A 16,555-nucleotide genomic window follows, 5' to 3' on the forward strand; every position below is an offset into this window, starting at 1 on the left:
GCTGGGCGGGGGCCCGGGCTGCAGGAGAAAAGAGAATGATCCCGTGTTTTTATGGTGAAACAGCAATCATTAACACACCTCTAGGCCAAAAATATTAGCTATGATGTAAGTTTTCCCAGCCAATGTACACTCTGTAGAACGGATTGATCAGCTGTACACCTCTGCAAAGACGAACAGACATATTTAAAGCAGTATATCAGTAGCGGACAGGCGGGAGAAGCGGCGGCTGAGGTAAGGGGACCCATGTCGGGGCAGGCGGGGGTCGAGGCAGGCGGGGGTCGGGGCAGGCGGGGAACGGGCCGGGCGGGGGCCGGGCTGCTGGACAATGTCGGGGCGGGCGGGGGGCGGGGAAGCCTGTTGCTCCCGGACAACGTCGGGACGGGCTGCTAGTTTAAGATAAATGAACATTGAGAGTTTTTAACGTTGAATGTTTTAAAAGATAATTGTTTACACACTCCCTTTGTGACTGACAAAAACTAGTTAGCTTGCCTTTTTATAAATACACTTTGTAGTAATTGCATAGCCAAACCGTAGTCCATTTGAAGTAAAAGGTTAAACATTTGTTGCATGTATTTGTAAAACACTATAGTGTGAATGTAGCTTACCTTTAGACAAACTTTAGCAAAGTGAAAGCCTGTCACTGACGCACATCTTTTGTTTGAAGCACGCGCCAGGACAGAGTCCCAGTCTAAGTGACATTTTACTCCTGACAGAAGAAGACAGGGAATAAGATTCCAAAGGGTGGGGGTAGGGAGGGGCTGCCAGTGTTTGGTGTCTAATTTAAAACAGGGGAGTGAGAGAGCTGCAGATGTTTACAGGCACCAAAGCTAAATGTGATACAGTATTTTGTGTGCCAATTTGAAACGCATCAAGGTAATTTAGCTCACAGTGCAGGCTGTATCACAAATGTGCACCCTGACTTAGATCTTTCAGGAAGGATGTGTGAGAAGGGGTGAAGAAGAGCTGAATACAAACAAGCTGCAAGGGGCAGGAGGTGTTGATCTGGGAGGCACAGGAGAGTAAGTGAAATGGAAGCAGCAGCTAGGAGAGAGCAAAAGACAAAGTAGTGCTCTGAAGGAAAACATACGGGCCATGGTGAAAGGATTTGTGTAGCAGGGTCAGTCTCCAGGGCGAAACAAAAGGAGGGACTCATAAGTGTATTCACCTATGTCAGGCCAGAATTTCTAAAGGACTGTAAGAGGAACCAATGAAAAACATGGGTGTTTTTGAAGCCCATACCCTAGATACTACATGTCTGTATGTGAAAGCGCATTCAGCGCATGCGCTGCCTAGGCGAGACCTAAAAAGGAGCAGTGTGGTAGAAAAAACTGAAGCTGCCGGGTCCTCCAAACAAGAAAAATATTCTTGTAAGAAAAAAACAGAAGGTGACAGGGATGGGTGAGCAAACAACGGAGATGCGTGGGGATGGAAGTCAGCAATGCAACAGGGAGCCAGTGGGCGCAAAGAACATCGGAGGAGCTTGGTGGCGAAGGGTAGAAACATGGAAAGCGTAGGGGAGCTGGGGATGTGACGTCTTACTTTATTTCAGTGGGATTGCACTGAGATCGTGGAATGCCTTGGACGGATTGATAAACTCTTCTTCTCCAAGGCCCTCTTTTCCTTCTTGATTCTATAGCCATTCCTCAAAGCTCAAAACTTGGCTACTGCAATGTTCCATGCACCTGTATTTCTCTCATATTGATGGTGACCTCCTCTGTGCAGACGCTAGCCCCAAGACGCTTTTGCGCATATGACAGGCTCTATAAAAATAATAAAATAAAATAAATTGCTGGGTAGGTTCTTCTTGCTGCTCTTGAGTAATAGTTGCTCTGCTACTTTCTTGAATATATCTCTCGCTTACATTCTGGCTCATGCCTAACTGTGGTGTCTTTGGTTTCTGCCTGAGGACCAGCTGCGGTCCGTCAACGTAAGAGGGGTGGGGCCGGGTTAGGGAGGATTGATTACGAGGGATGATGCCGAGGGTAAATTAAGTATTTATTTAACTTTCCCTCTGCATCGTCCATCGAAATCCCCCCTTACCCGGCCCCACCTCCCTACCGCTGTTACCCGCTGGGACTGCGGCTGCTGAGGGCCACGGCTGTTCTACATGCCCTTTTAGCTGATGTTATTTGGGAATAGATCTGAGAAGTTTTCGGCTAGGTTGTGTCACCTCTGGTCTTCTACATGGGACTGAGGGGTATATTATCAAGGGGTTTTATCTCCGCTTTTTTGGCTTTAAAAGCCAAGAAAGCGGAGATAAAATTATCTCCCTATTACCAAGCTGTCGCTAACACCAGTTAGCGACAGCTAATAGGAGATAGCGACCATCATGGGCCCCACTTTGCATGTCAGTGATATTTATCACTAATGATATGCAAAGTGGGCGTGCCAAGATGTTAGCGACTGGAAACAGTCGCTAACATCGCTATCTCCTATTACCAACTTTTGGAGATATTTGCGCTAAGGGCGAATATCTCCAAAAGCTAACACCTGCCCTGAGCAGTTCTTAGCCATGTTATCCAATGGGAGGTGGATAACATGGCTAAGAGCATTTGCTCGATAATGCATGAATATCGCTGACTTTTCAGCGATATTGATGCATTGCGGGCGTTTTTTATCGCATTTGCGATAAACCTTGCTAATAGCAAGGTTTATCTGCGATAAAAATCGCCGATGTGCGGCGATAATTTTTGTCTCTAAACAAGTTAGAGACAAAAATTATCGCTAGTTGTTGATAATATACCCCTGAGTTTGGTTCATAGCTTTATGCGACTGCCACCCTGTCAAGTTGGGTTTGTTTTGAAATAACTCCACAAGACTGGGGAAGGAGGCCCCAGAGGTACTTGTAAGTTATTCACAGTTGTCTCTTGGAGTTGTAATACCTGGAGCCTCTCCTTCCATGTGTCCTACACACCTCCAATTTGGGATGAAATTGATTCAGAGAGAAAGGTGTGACGGTCAAGTTGGTGGCCAAGTGAGGTGGCCTGGCAAATCCACCCCGCTTTATGTTAATCGGTTTGATGCTGTGTAAAAATGTTACACCATCTCTGACTGCAGCATGGACATCCTATGACAAGTCTGGGGGACCAATGAATAAGCTGTGAGTACAACCTTCATTGTGGTGAGAACTTTGCACTTTTGCAAGCCTGGAGACAAATATACTATGCTGCTGTTGTTGCCTCCTGCCCTCAGTTGATGCAATGGGCTGATGGGAGTGTAAGTTTGGCCTCTGTAGCCTCTGAGGTGCAAGGGGTACCTACCCCTCTGTGCGCCTCAGCGCACCAATCGTCACATGGCCTTTTCACCAAATTGTGCCGTGTTTACATGGTTATGCACGTAATCACTGACTTGCCACTTATGTTATCAAATTACATTTAGCATGGACTACCTTTAGGGGTGGGCGGAATTTGCGGAATTGCGTTACGCAAATCTCAACGAAACGGTACAAATCTCCGCGAGCACGCAGAAATTCCGTGAACACGCAGAATTGCTTGTTCGCGATGCTTTTTTCCTGTTAGCAATCAATATTTGCGTGCTTGGGGGAAATATCTCACGAGCACGCACTTTGAGAACGTGAACAAGCAAACAATTTCGCGAAGTCGCGGAACGCAGAATTTTGGGCAATTTCGCGTTCTCCGTGCAACGCAAAATTACCCAAATTCCGCAAGCGAAACGGAATTTACCGCCCAGGCCTAACTACCTTGCAGGGGCGTAACACAGGCCCACGCAGCCCACGCGGTGCGGGGGGCCCCTTAGCTCCAAGGAGCCACCTCGGCACTGAACTCTGGCCGAGAGAGCTCCTGATTGAGCCCGGAGGGGGCCCCCCTAAGTACCGTGCAGGGAGGCCCCCACACTTTTCGTTACGCCAGTGCTACCTTGCACTTTGTTGGCTGCCAAAGGCCACATTGTGGCGAGGGGATGGGACGGAATTCAACAGTGTAGTCAATTCCAAATCGTACTTTAACTAAAAGACTTGTGAAGTGCAGCACTACAATTTATCACATGAAATGGATACCGTGGTTTCATGCTTTACGTAAAAGACTCGTGAAAGCAGCACTAAAATGTAGCACCCGAAAAATAGACCCAGGTGTTAATTAGAACATTGCTAAACACACAGTGCTATTTTTAAGCATTCTAACTCACCGGAAGCGAGTGAATGCTTTATGATTCACCCAAAACCTTAGGCGCTCCCGATGTGTAGTTTGCTGAACAGTTGAAAGAAAATCCACTGACTGAATGGACCATTTTTTGGTGGAAAGTGTCCAGCCACGACGAAGCTGTAAATGCTAGAGGCATGAATTACTGTGAGAACCCCTGGTTTAAGTGGGATGATAGATTAGACTTGGAAATTACAGTGAAGTAATTGAGAAATTATTGTTGAACATACTTTCCCCTATCTAAAATGAACATGGACATGTCTGCCCGGTGCATTCACCATCATTTATGCTTTTTTTCATATTGTGGCCCTTAGAGGGTGCGGTCGCTTAAAGCAGTCACTATTAACCAATGGGATGAGACTGCGGCAAGGGGTCCACTTTCCCCCACACATGCGCTTTTCTGCATGAAAAGATCCATGGATGGTGATGGTGAAGTCCTCAGTGGATACATTATGATTACTTTATACTACTTTACATTCAGGAAACATATAGTGGTGTTTATTGAACTGCCACAGGAAAGCAGAAGATATATGTGGCCATAATGTATTAAAAAAGATGTAGGTTTGATCAAGACAATCCTTTTAAAACAATAGAGAACTCTCAAGAAAATACAGTCTGGGGAATTGGATGAGTAAATGGGAGCATCAGCACCTATGGATGGAGTGACCAATCACGGCAGTGATACAAATCCTACTTTTGAGAAAACGTGATAAAAATATTTGGAAATATAAATTAAACTTACTCATCTCTGGTGCTTTTTTTATCTATTGCTAGGATAATTGTATCTGCATTTTAAAGGATTTAAGGTTTTAGCTAATTATTTTTTGTGAAGAGGGATTGTGTTGAAACTTGCGTGATATATTTGATTTTGCTTTTATTTTAATGTATCAAAGAAACAAGCTTCGGAAAAAAGAATAAAGAAGAAACAAAGGTGTATCGAATTATTGATATTTCCTCTCAAATGTTTTATTTATCGGCTCAAATAAATCCAGGGTTTTATTTTCCTGCAGCTCAGCACAAGGCCCAGGGTCGATGGTGGCTCCAATATTTATTAAGAGGCTGATATAACTCCTGCGTGGCCTTTACTGCACTTTTTGTTGTGTGAGGGTGTTGAACACTTTTGTGAACAGGTTTTTGCTGGTGCTTCTTAGTCTCACCAGTTGTACACTTTTTTCACTTATGATGTCATAGCTTAATAAGAAGACCCGTCAAGTGTTATGCTAAATTCTGGTACTTGTTTAAACTTCTCTGGCCTTTGTTACAGAGTTACAACCAAAGACGGTTGGACTTACTTCTACATCCCACCATAGCCCTCCTTCCAGTGGGCTCGAGGGTTGTGCTTCAGCCTTAGGAGGAAGACTAGAGACTTTGGGGCAGATTTATGAAGGCCTTGCGCCGCCGGTGCGTCACGTTTTCCCATGTTAAAAATGATGCACCGGCGGCGCAAGGCCTTCATAAATCTGCCCCTTTATGCACAGCAGGCCCGGACTGGCTATAGCGGGCACCGGGCAATCCCCCGGTGCACCGCAAGGGTGGGGGCCGATTTTGTTACAGGGCCGCTAACAAAGCGCTCGGCGGCACCACCAACCCCCCCGAGTGGGGAGGGGGGCCGGCCGAGCACTTTGCCAGGGCCGGTTTGGGTTCCCAGTCCGGCCCTGATGCACAGCACAAAGTCGAAATCATTTTGGGAATCTCAACAGATTCCTTTAGACAAGCGCTTCTTCTCTGGCTTTTCTTTGGCTCAGAAGATTAGACATCACTTGGCAGGACGGCCGGCTCCTCTTGAAGAGCGGAGGAGCGTCGCCCCACCAAGTGCGAGTGCTGCAAGCACACACAAATAAAAAAAATGGCATGGCAATGACATTTTATTGCCATGCCTTTTTTCAAGTGAGGAAAAACAGAACAAAATGGCTGGACAGGATTATTCGCAAAACAATTCCCCAGACACACAGTCAATCTGTACCATGTGACCACTGGATTAATATTCCAAACAAATTTATTTTTCTTTTTTATACATTTGTCAACAAATTTTTTGAAAAACAGACACAAACAGAACCACTGTCATATCAAAAGGTTCATATATACAGTATCTACAAATGTACACATTTACAAATTTGCAACAATGAATCAAACAAAAGTGGTTTAACACACCAAAAAAACCAATAACATATATAGTAGTCCAAATGAATTGCAATTATATACAGTGCAAAAATTAGTCCATAAACAAAAAACGGGCACCAGTCCTAGGAATTGAAAAACCAAGTGACAGGCGGGATTTGAGATCGAAAACAAGCCTGCCTGTCTACAAAAGCCAGTGGTGTAATGTTTTTTAGGGTTGCGAGGCTAGGGTACAGAATGGTAATATGATTTACATCCTAGCGGCACCCTTTGTTGTAGCCACAGGGTGGTATTGTCGCTTTCAAGTGAGGGCACAGGCGGGGCAGAATCCTGCGTTTGCAGGATTACAGCTGCTCCTGCATCGTGCATGTCGGGTTGGTCAGCTGGCTTCAGCCGTGGCCCGTGGAGGGAGTTGCGGTGGGGCAGAGAGGCGGGGCAGGGGATGGGCTGGGTGGGGGCTGATAAAAACCGGCACATGGATATTTGGAGGTAAGTAAACAATTTAATTAATAAAACTAATTTCGTAGTGCGATGCAGCGCGCGCTACGAAATTCGTTTTATTAATTTGCGACACAACTCCAATAATGCGGCGCTTTTATGGCACAGATGCGTCATGCATCTGTGCCGTTTTTGCCCCATGGTGCGCCGCATTGAAAATGCGGCGCATCCATGGTGGCGGAGGCATGGCGCACAATAACTGGCGCATCCCTGCTGATATGCAGGGATGCGCCAGTTATTGTAAATCTGCCCCTTAGTTTTCGCCCTTATTTTTGCTTGGATGAGTGTATTCTTCCACTGCTGACATCAGGGAGCAATATGTCCTTTCTCACCATCATTCGTACTTTAGTAGTCCATCTGAATTTGTCTTCTCCTTCCTCTTCCTCTTCCTCTCTCTCTCTCTCTCTCTCTCTCTCTCTCACTCTCTCTCTTCTTGGAGACCATGTACTACAAGTTTCACCCTTGTCTGATCTGTAGCTGCGATACACATTCAGCCTAGGGACCTGACAGCAGGGCCGGACTGAGAACGAAAACCGGCCCTGGCAAAGTGCTCGGCCGGGCCCCTGGGGGTGCGACCGAGCTCTTTGCGAGGCCGGTTTTCGGCCGTTTTTGTTACAGGGCCGATTTTGCAGCTATGCTGCAAAAACGGCCCTGTAACAAAAACGGCCCCCAGGGCCCAAAACCGGCCCCCACCCTAGCGGCGCACCGGGGGATTGCCCGGTGCCCGCAACGGCCAGTCCGGGCCTGCCTGACAGAAATCAAAGAGATCGTTTAAACTGTTTAGGCTGCCAGGGGATTTCTATCCTCATATCTGCTCCGCAACGGCACGTAAGTTCGATGGAGGTGTATGCTATCCGTTCTGAAGTTTGCATCTCAGTATCCATTTGTGGGCTTCTTTTGTGAGGAAAAGGGTGAGATCTTGTTCAGGAAGTCTGAACCATGTCTTCTGCCTTCCACACTGCATTGGCTATTTAGTGCCATCCATCCTGGAAAACCCACAAATATGTGCCCTATACGGAGGGCCACTGGAATCATGCAATTGTGTGGCTGCAGCATTTTTCGCATAACTATGGATTTTACGCATTTGCTCCACAATCCAGCATCTGCTGCATACTCTGCAAATGTTAACAAAAAATATTTCGTTTCTAGTTAAAACAGTTCAAAAGTTACAAAAAATGCAGTGACGTGTGTTTGTGTTTGTATTTTATATAGCGCACTTCTACCCAGAGGTCTCGTAGCGCTGTATTCATACCGCTGTGGAACCCTTCCTGGCTTTCCTGTGAGATGTCCACTCCTGGGCACCCCCAAGTGGAAGCCAGGCATCCAAGCGCTGCTGGGGCCGTTGTGGAGATTAAGCAAGCTATTGCCCAGAGTCCCATTATCAGGTCTGGGGAGATTGAGTCCAAGAGCCGCCGAGGCGGGAATTGAACCCTGGTCCCGGGCCGGACCTCTGCATCAGGGTCTGCCACTCTAACCATTGAGACACGCTTCTCCACGTGTGGAGATGCTCAGTGGAAGGCTCTTTGCGAAAGTTGACTGGTCACCTTTCTGTTGCTTTTTGTTGTATTTGGTAATTAAACTGGTAATAATGAGGTGCAACCAATGCCAAAACGGTGTTAATAGTGTCAAAATGACAAAATAATAAAGTAATACTATTACAAAATGTGCCTCATTATGTTGCATAATTTTTTTCTTGTTGCATAATTTACTCACCGCTGCCGCATAATTTGGCCCTCCCCTGCCGCATAATTCTAGTGGCTCTATCTATACTGTTCACTGGAATTATGATTTTTGGAGGTGGCATACCTTCTCAATTGCCCTGGAGCCATCCAAAACCCACTCTATTAGAATTCCACCCCCACATCCTGTTCCCCAAGCTGCCCACTAGAATTGCTGTGGACACAATAGTACCTCTGCAGCTCAGATCGAATAAGGCATCTTATCAGGGTAATCCATGTTGCTAATTACAGCGAAGGCTACAAACGGGGTAGTAGTGGGAGACGACATGTGCCCTATTGAAACAACTGGATCTGGACTGCCCTGGCTATCTCAGGAGCAAACGCTAACGAGGTCCAGCCGAAGTGCAGGACCACTGAAGTGTAAGTATCTGCAATGGACTAGCAATGAGGTGCCAGAGCCCCGCTCATCTAATCCAATCTCTACAGGCATCTGGAAACATCGGTTTCGCCGGTGTAGGCCCGTAAACAAATGCATATGTTAGTTTGTACAAAGTTTAGTCCCATCCTTTTTGGTGGAACCCCACGTCACTTTCCTATCTAGGCTAAACAGGATGCCAGGGTGTTCTTTTACCACACTAGGGGCCAGATGTAGGTAAGTTCCATTTACCGATTCTAAAATACCGAAGTTTACCGATTCGGTATTTCAGAATCGGTAAATGGTATGTAGGAAAGTATTCGGTAAAGTTTACCGAATCGGTAATATTCGCTAATTACCGATTCGGTAAATACCGAATCGGTAATTCCCATTCATTCCTATGGGCCTGGAGGCCCAGAATGGGAATTACCGACACGGTAAATATCGATTCGGTAATGGGGAAACACATTCAAGGGTGGCAGGGTGTCCCATTGACACCCTGTTGCATCCCTGAATAGTGCATGGGTGCACATGTGGCACACAAACATGCCCTAAGGACATGTATGTCTGCCACATGGCACTTTTGAAAAAGCACAAATTTGCTTTTTCAAAGGTTTTCGATATTTACCACCAACTTTTATTTGGTGGTAAATACCGAATCCTTAACCATGCAATGCACTAATTTGAGTGCTCCCTACATTTCAGATTCAGTAATTTACCGATTCGGTATTTTAAGGGATCGGTAATTTACCGATTTCTTAAATTACCGATTCGGTAAATTACAGATTCTGAAATGTTGCCACCTACATCTCAATAGCCTAATACCGGTCGGTAACGGCCGAAATTCGGTAATTTCGGCTGTTACCGACCGGTATTGGGCTACCTATATCTGGCCCTAGGTCCTTTGGCTTGAGTTGCCTGGATAAGGCCTGTCACCCTCATTCCAGATCCAATTGAACAGTCTTTCTACAGCATATGGTATGCAAGCAAAGGTGTGGAAGAACCCTAACCCCAAATACCATTTTCACATCTCGCCAGTGAGAACCAGTGGATCTAGTGGGTGCCTTTTCAGGAGGTGTCCCTGTTCCAGTGGTTGCTCCTGCAATTAAATAAATACAGCTGAGACAACCTTTTGCAAGATACAAGCCAGTAACGTTTGGAACTTACTTTTAGCGCTAAGCTCATTCCATGCACCAGTAGTGCATGTGTTGGGACATTCACCCCTTGTGTGCTCATGATGAGACCAGGCCGTCATGAGTCACAGTTGAGCTGTGCTCATGACGGCCTGGTCTCGTCATAATGCCGCCGCTCCGCCCACACCTGGTTAATTCCCCGCCTGTGCGGGAGAATTAATGAGTGGGTGGGGTCGTGATGAGACCAGGACGTCATGAGCACAGCTCCACCGTGACTCATGACGGCCTGGTCTCATCACGAGAACCGCGGCGCCGCGCTTACCCCCCCCCCCCCCGACCCCCCTGCACCGTGGGGAAATTAGCCCCGCAGGGAAGGGGTTAATATCAGAGGCCAGTCGTCTTTCCCTTAAAATGTGCTTGGTGCCTCCTGTCATCAACCATTGGCTCCCTAGTGGCCGCATCACTTGGTCATTGAAGCATTCTCTTTGGGACCTGTTTCTTTTTGTGATCAAGTTTATTGTTTGGGAATCAGAATTCACTTTAGGGTGGTAGATGTTTGGGCTCCTTATGAAACTATTGGAAGTTCTATTCTACCTGTACTGTATTAGAAACCTCCTCTTTGTACTATCTTGGATCCAGGGCCATGGTGAAGCTCAAACATAAGGCAGACATCTCATAGCTCACAGGAGTCTTTGCATCATATTCTGTAGAACCTAGCATCATTGATAAACAGCTCACAGCAAAAGACTGAACTCAAAGGATTTCCTGAGTCTGTCAAAGACATGCAGTTTTCTAGCCATAGACCTAAATTTCAACAACATTTTAACTACTCAAGGCCTCATTTACGTGGGCCTAGCGGCACTTTTGGGCCACCCAAGGGCCTCTTTTTTGGCGTTCCGCTGGCGCAATGTGCCATAGCATATTTACAAGGCTACACAAAGCCACTGTGCGTGATTTTCATGGGGTTGTAAATATGTGCCAAAAGGATTTATCGAGCACTCAAAGTCCAATCAAATAGTCAGTCTTATATTATCTTGCAAAGACAAAAGGTTTTATTCTCGAATCATTCCAATTATCGTCTTCATTGGATACATCCTTTACATCCTTCAGAATAGTACAATCTTCATACTACACGTAGCCACGCAATCTTGCAGCCAACACGTGTTTCGTCCGGTCAATGTGTGACCTAATGACTTCCTCAGGGCTGCAACCCAAACATAATGCAATAGTGCCAGATTATTAAAATTATAATCGTAAAATGTTGACATTTAAGGCATAATTACAACTGATACGGGAGAACATCCCAAACCTTAAAAGGTGCTCAATAGTATCAATATGCAAATCAGGAAGGGCCAGCCACCAAGCGAAGAACGAGCTAGAGGCACCGAGGTATAGTGAGATCTAAATAAATTACAAGTTTGAGACAATGTCACCCTTAATAAAGTCAGAGGGTACAAGAGAGAAACATTATAATTAAATTGTGTCAAAGACGAACATGCTGAGGTAAGATGCCGCATATTTTAACTGCTAAATATTTACATTAGCTTGTATCAACCCTGATAGTTTGCGATACACGCTAATATGGCATCTCGCTTTGCAGGTGACGAACTCGGACACCTGGTATTTTGAGAGCAGGGCAGACTTCAGAAACTACGTGAAGTCTCCTGGATACTGGGTAAGAGGAAACGAGTAGATCTTTGAGAACAATTAGTATATTACGATGTAAATAAATACCGTTGTGATAATTTTGACCCTTTACTTTGTGTAGCATCGCATAGGATATATTAGGAACAGATACTCCATAAATCCACACGTGAAGAAATTAGGTATGATACCCCTCAGCATGTTCGTCTTTGACACAATTTAATTATAATGTTTCTCTCTTGTACCCTCTGACTTTATTAAGGGTGACATTGTCTCAAACTTGTAATTTATTTAGATCTCACTATACCTCGGTGCCTCTAGCTCGTTCTTCGCTTGGTGGCTGGCCCTTCCTGATTTGCATATTGATACTATTGAGCACCTTTTAAGGTTTGGGATGTTCTCCCGTATCAGTTGTAATTATGCCTTAAATGTCAACATTTTACGATTATAATTTTAATAATCTGGCACTATTGCATTATGTTTGGGTTGCAGCCCTGAGGAAGTCATTAGGTCACACATTGACCGGACGAAACACGTGTTGGCTGCAAGATTGCGTGGCTACATGTAGTATGAAGATTGTACTATTCTGAAGGATGTAAAGGATGTATCCAATGAAGACGATAATTGGAATGATTCGAGAATAAAACCTTTTGTCTTTGCAAGATAATATAAGACTGACTATTTGATTGGACTTTGAGTGCTCGATAAATCCTTTTGGTTTTGTTTAAGCTTCTGCGAGCTTATCTACAGGTCGTGGTAACCGACCTACTTTTGTCTGGAGCACCTAATTTACTGTGGACATTACCATTTCCCTTACACGCTGTGCGCTCTTGCTATAACAGTTACCAAATTATTTGTATTGTAAATATGTGCCCTTTTCACGCAGAACACTGTGTGAAAAGGGGCGTTCCATGAGTGTTGCAGTGCCTGTTTCCATGCAACACCCACGGAATCTGAAGCATTCCCAGATTTACGAGGAATCCTAAACCTGGGAATGTATCACATTCTAACGCCACCCCAGGGGTGGCCTTAGGGAGGCGCAACGAGGAGAAATATCCTTATTTCTCCTCATTCTTCCTCTTTCTATGCATGCTGCATTCTGCCGCACGCATAGAAAAAGAAAAATGCCATTAATTAATGTGTCCCTTCCTGCACAAAAACAATCATCCCGCAGCTCAGGCACCCTTGCACAATGATGCAAGGGTGCCTGCGGTGTCACAAGGCAGCAAATTGTGCAGCTGGCGTAGGGTAATGCACAGAGATGCGTCGTATTATTGTTGTAAATACAACGTATCCCTTTACTTTGAAAATGATGCAACATTGGCGCAGCTAAATGGCTTGCGGTGACGCGCTGCGTCATTTCCTTGTAAATAAAACCTTCAATGTGTATGCTCAATTTATTAATTAGCCGTCTGGATTTTGTTTCTTAACCTAAGACCTCGGGCTTGATTCAGAGTTTTGCGGACAGGATAATCTATCACAAAAATAACGGATTATCCTGTCTTCCAAACTCTCAGTTTGGCTGTCCTATTAATTCAGGCAGACAGTCAGATTTCTGTCGGCCCTGCCCCATTCGGCTACCTCAATGAAACCTTACTCTGACTGCCTGATGAAGTGCTGGCTGTCGGAGTAAAGGCATCACACCACACACCCTATATGGGGAGGGCAGTCTAATGTCTTTTTTTATTTATTCGTAACCACCAGAGAAAACTTGGCGGTGATGAATAGAAAATAAGTTTATAAAACTAAAAAAAGAAACAAATAACATAAGAAAACATCAGATAAATGTAAATATGGAAAGGAAAACCCCTAGAAAGAATTGTTTTTTACATTTCACATTTGTCGTTTTTTTATTTCCAGCAAAATATTTGATTGAAAGCATCACAATATTTTTCTGCAAAAACATTCCAAACTATTTTCGGTTTCTTTTCCCACAAACCTGGGAGAATTTTACTAGAGGTGTAATTTGAAACATAAAAAGTATGAAACTTCAAAATTCTACCAACCTGATTACACTGGTGGAATGATAGTTTTGCACACTTCTTACCTAGGCACCTCTGCGGGTCCATCAGGTCCCTACGTATTAACAGTCGTGCTGAAGGTGCTCGATAGTGGTGCACTGATAAGACCATCTAATGGGAGTTGAAGTGATTTCTTTGGAGTACAATCCAAATCCAGCAATTTTATGTTTTAAGGATCAATGCGGCCAAGTGGAGAGTAAAGCATTTATAACACAGGCATCTCCAGGAAATGTACACAATGGTAGGTGAAGTATTAAAGTTCAATAGGCAAGTCTTATGAGGTCAGGTTTAAAAATCTAACATCTAAACACATTTAAGGAAGTTAGTGTTTTACGTAGACAAAGTATTGAAAGGAATCAACATACACATATTACATGGGAGATAATGATATCCTACCAGTGGACATTGGGTGGGGGTAAGAAAGGACTTTGGAACAACATCTGAAAAATCTCTGCTTAGTAAAAATATAGAACAGTTGTCTGGAATAATAACCAAATGGACAGATCAATTGACCCAGACAACCCTTTTCTGCGTTTCTATGGTACTTACCGGTCTACAATGCTTTTCAATTAGTCAGACCTCTTATTCAATGACAGGCATGGTGTAAGCAAAGAGGGAACCTTTGAGAACAGTAACAGCATCTAAAACGTGTGTTCTATTTCTTTTTGCAGGGCTTGAGTGCCAGAGGCCAACACGTCAGGCGTCCAGCGAGGACATCGAGGTTATCTCTGCAGGATCGCCACCACAGCAAGAAAGTCCAGAGCTCTACCGTAAAGGGACCACCCCATCTGATGGTTCACCTGATGACAGCCCTCTGCAGAGCCTCCCAGCCAGCCCCACGTCTACTCCTCCTCCCACACAACCACCCCCTAAGGTCAGAAACAAGACTGCCCACTTTTCGCGACAGGTCTCAGTAGATGAGGACAGGGGTGGGGACATCCAAATGCTTCTGGAAGGAAGAGGCGGGGACTACTTGAGACCCAGCAGCTGGAATGAGGAACGTACAGGTGTGATAGGAGGAACCAGAGTCGGCATCCTACATAGCAGCATGTCCGGTTCTTACTCCATGCCCGAGGATATAAGGGCCCGGGTATCCAGCCACAAGCATATGGCCTCCAACCACAAGCCCCGCGAGGGCTGGACAGACTCCCCCGTCACGGTCTCATGGACTACTCACAGGTCCCACAACCACAGCTCAGCCAGCACCAAACTCCTCGAGGTGGACGAGGAGAAGCTGAGCAACTATGAGATGGAGATGAAGCCGCTCAAGCGAATGGATTCTTATATGCAAGAGATTCACACCCAAAAAAGGCACTGCAGCAAAGTGGGCCACCGGGCCACAGTTGAGGAGACGCACCAAGAGGAGCATGTCTACGGGGTGCACAGACTGAAGACCAAGCCCCCGGGTAAGGACAGCTTCCGGACAGCGCCATCCTCGGAGCCCACCGTGCAAAAACTGGAGAACCTGAGGCTGGGGGACAAGGCTGAGCCTCGTCTGCTTAGGCGGGATTTAACCCTCTCGCCGCCACAGAAGTCCTTACCTGTTGCACTAGAATCAGATGAGGAAAACAAGGTGGAGAACAAATCTAATACAGTAAGTGAGATAGCAGATTGTTAATCTATCCACATGGGCTACACTTAAGTCACTTTCAGTTCATAATGCGCATGTCAACTCTAGCACAGCAGTCATTACCACTGACCTTGTGCTCTATCATTCAATGGGAATTAACACATGTCTATGGACATCATTTTCATATGTTTACACGTGAACCGTATTCTCTGTCTCTGTACCTCTGTTTGACACCCTTTTTCCTGCCTCTCAACCCTCTCCTGCTTTTCCCCTTCACTCCTCATCAGACACTCACAGGACTCTGCTCTCTAATTAACAATAGGTCACAGTTATAGTTTGTTTTATCACCCCTTGGACACTCGGCAGGTCTACAAAGTGCCATGAAACAAACTGTTGCCCTCCTTTCAAGGGCCTACACTGGTCCCTCCTTTTAGTGTGCCTCATTCATGCTTCAAGAGCAAGTGGTGCAGCCCATGACAACAGCAACCTCTGAAGGCACAGAGATAGATCTCCACAGGCAGGTGCAGAGCTCTAAATATGGCAGGCTGAAGCTCACCAGGGCATCATAGTACGTGCCAGGACAGCCCACCAAAGCCTAAATGACCCCCTTTGTCTTTGGGCATTTAGACAAACACTGCACAACATATTATGAAGAAGCACATGTTCTCTTACCATCATTTCTTTCCCTCCCTTATTTCTTATTGTCTGCCCTCACATAGTCAGTCCTTTTACTGCTGTTTACCCCATCACTCATATAGTTGCATTATGCTGTTCTCTTATTCTGTCTTGCTCACTCTTTATTACTGTCTTCATTTTATTTCTCTTTCTTTTTTGCTTTCTCCTTTTTTTACTGCGCTGTCAATCTCTGTGTCCATCTTTCTTCCATCTAGCTTCCTTTCTTTCTTTCTTCTCTTTGGCCATCCTTTACATCTTACTTCATCCTGCCCTCCATTACTTGGTTCCTTACTTTCTTCCTTCCTCAATTTCCTTCTTTCTCTTCTGTTTTTTTCTTTCTCTTATTCTTCTTTCTTTTCCATTCTCGTTCTTGTCTTGCTTTTTCTCTTTACCTTCCTTCATTCCATCATTCCTTACGTACTCCTTACTCCTTTTTCCTTTCACCTCCTCACCCTGCTGTTTTTGTCTAGAAAGCTTACATTAGAACAGAATCAGAGCTGTATCCTAAGTGTAGATCTTGGATGCCAAGTTAGCTGACCCAATTACAGTAACTGATCGGTCTTTTTATGTGCGGCGACTCCACATTCGTAAACTTACTACTCATAAATCCCTTTGTGAAAAGCAAACAATCGTGAACTTACATAT

General features: G+C 45.2%; 1 protein-coding gene across 1 annotated transcript in view; it reads left to right on the top strand.

Annotated features, from left to right (window-relative positions):
- JPH3 (junctophilin 3) overlaps positions 1-16,555 on the top strand; it is a 589,251-nt gene that overhangs the window by 523,241 nt on the left and 49,455 nt on the right. Inside the window, exon 4 of the mRNA XM_078669374.1 lies at positions 14,337-15,259. Coding sequence (XP_078525500.1) covers positions 14,337-15,259 — 923 coding nt within the window. The remainder of the gene's footprint in view (positions 1-14,336; positions 15,260-16,555) is intronic.

The sequence above is a fragment of the Lissotriton helveticus genome, chromosome 12 (genome assembly GCF_964261635.1).
Source record: "Lissotriton helveticus chromosome 12, aLisHel1.1, whole genome shotgun sequence".
In the NCBI taxonomy this organism is placed as follows: domain Eukaryota; kingdom Metazoa; phylum Chordata; class Amphibia; order Caudata; family Salamandridae; genus Lissotriton; species Lissotriton helveticus.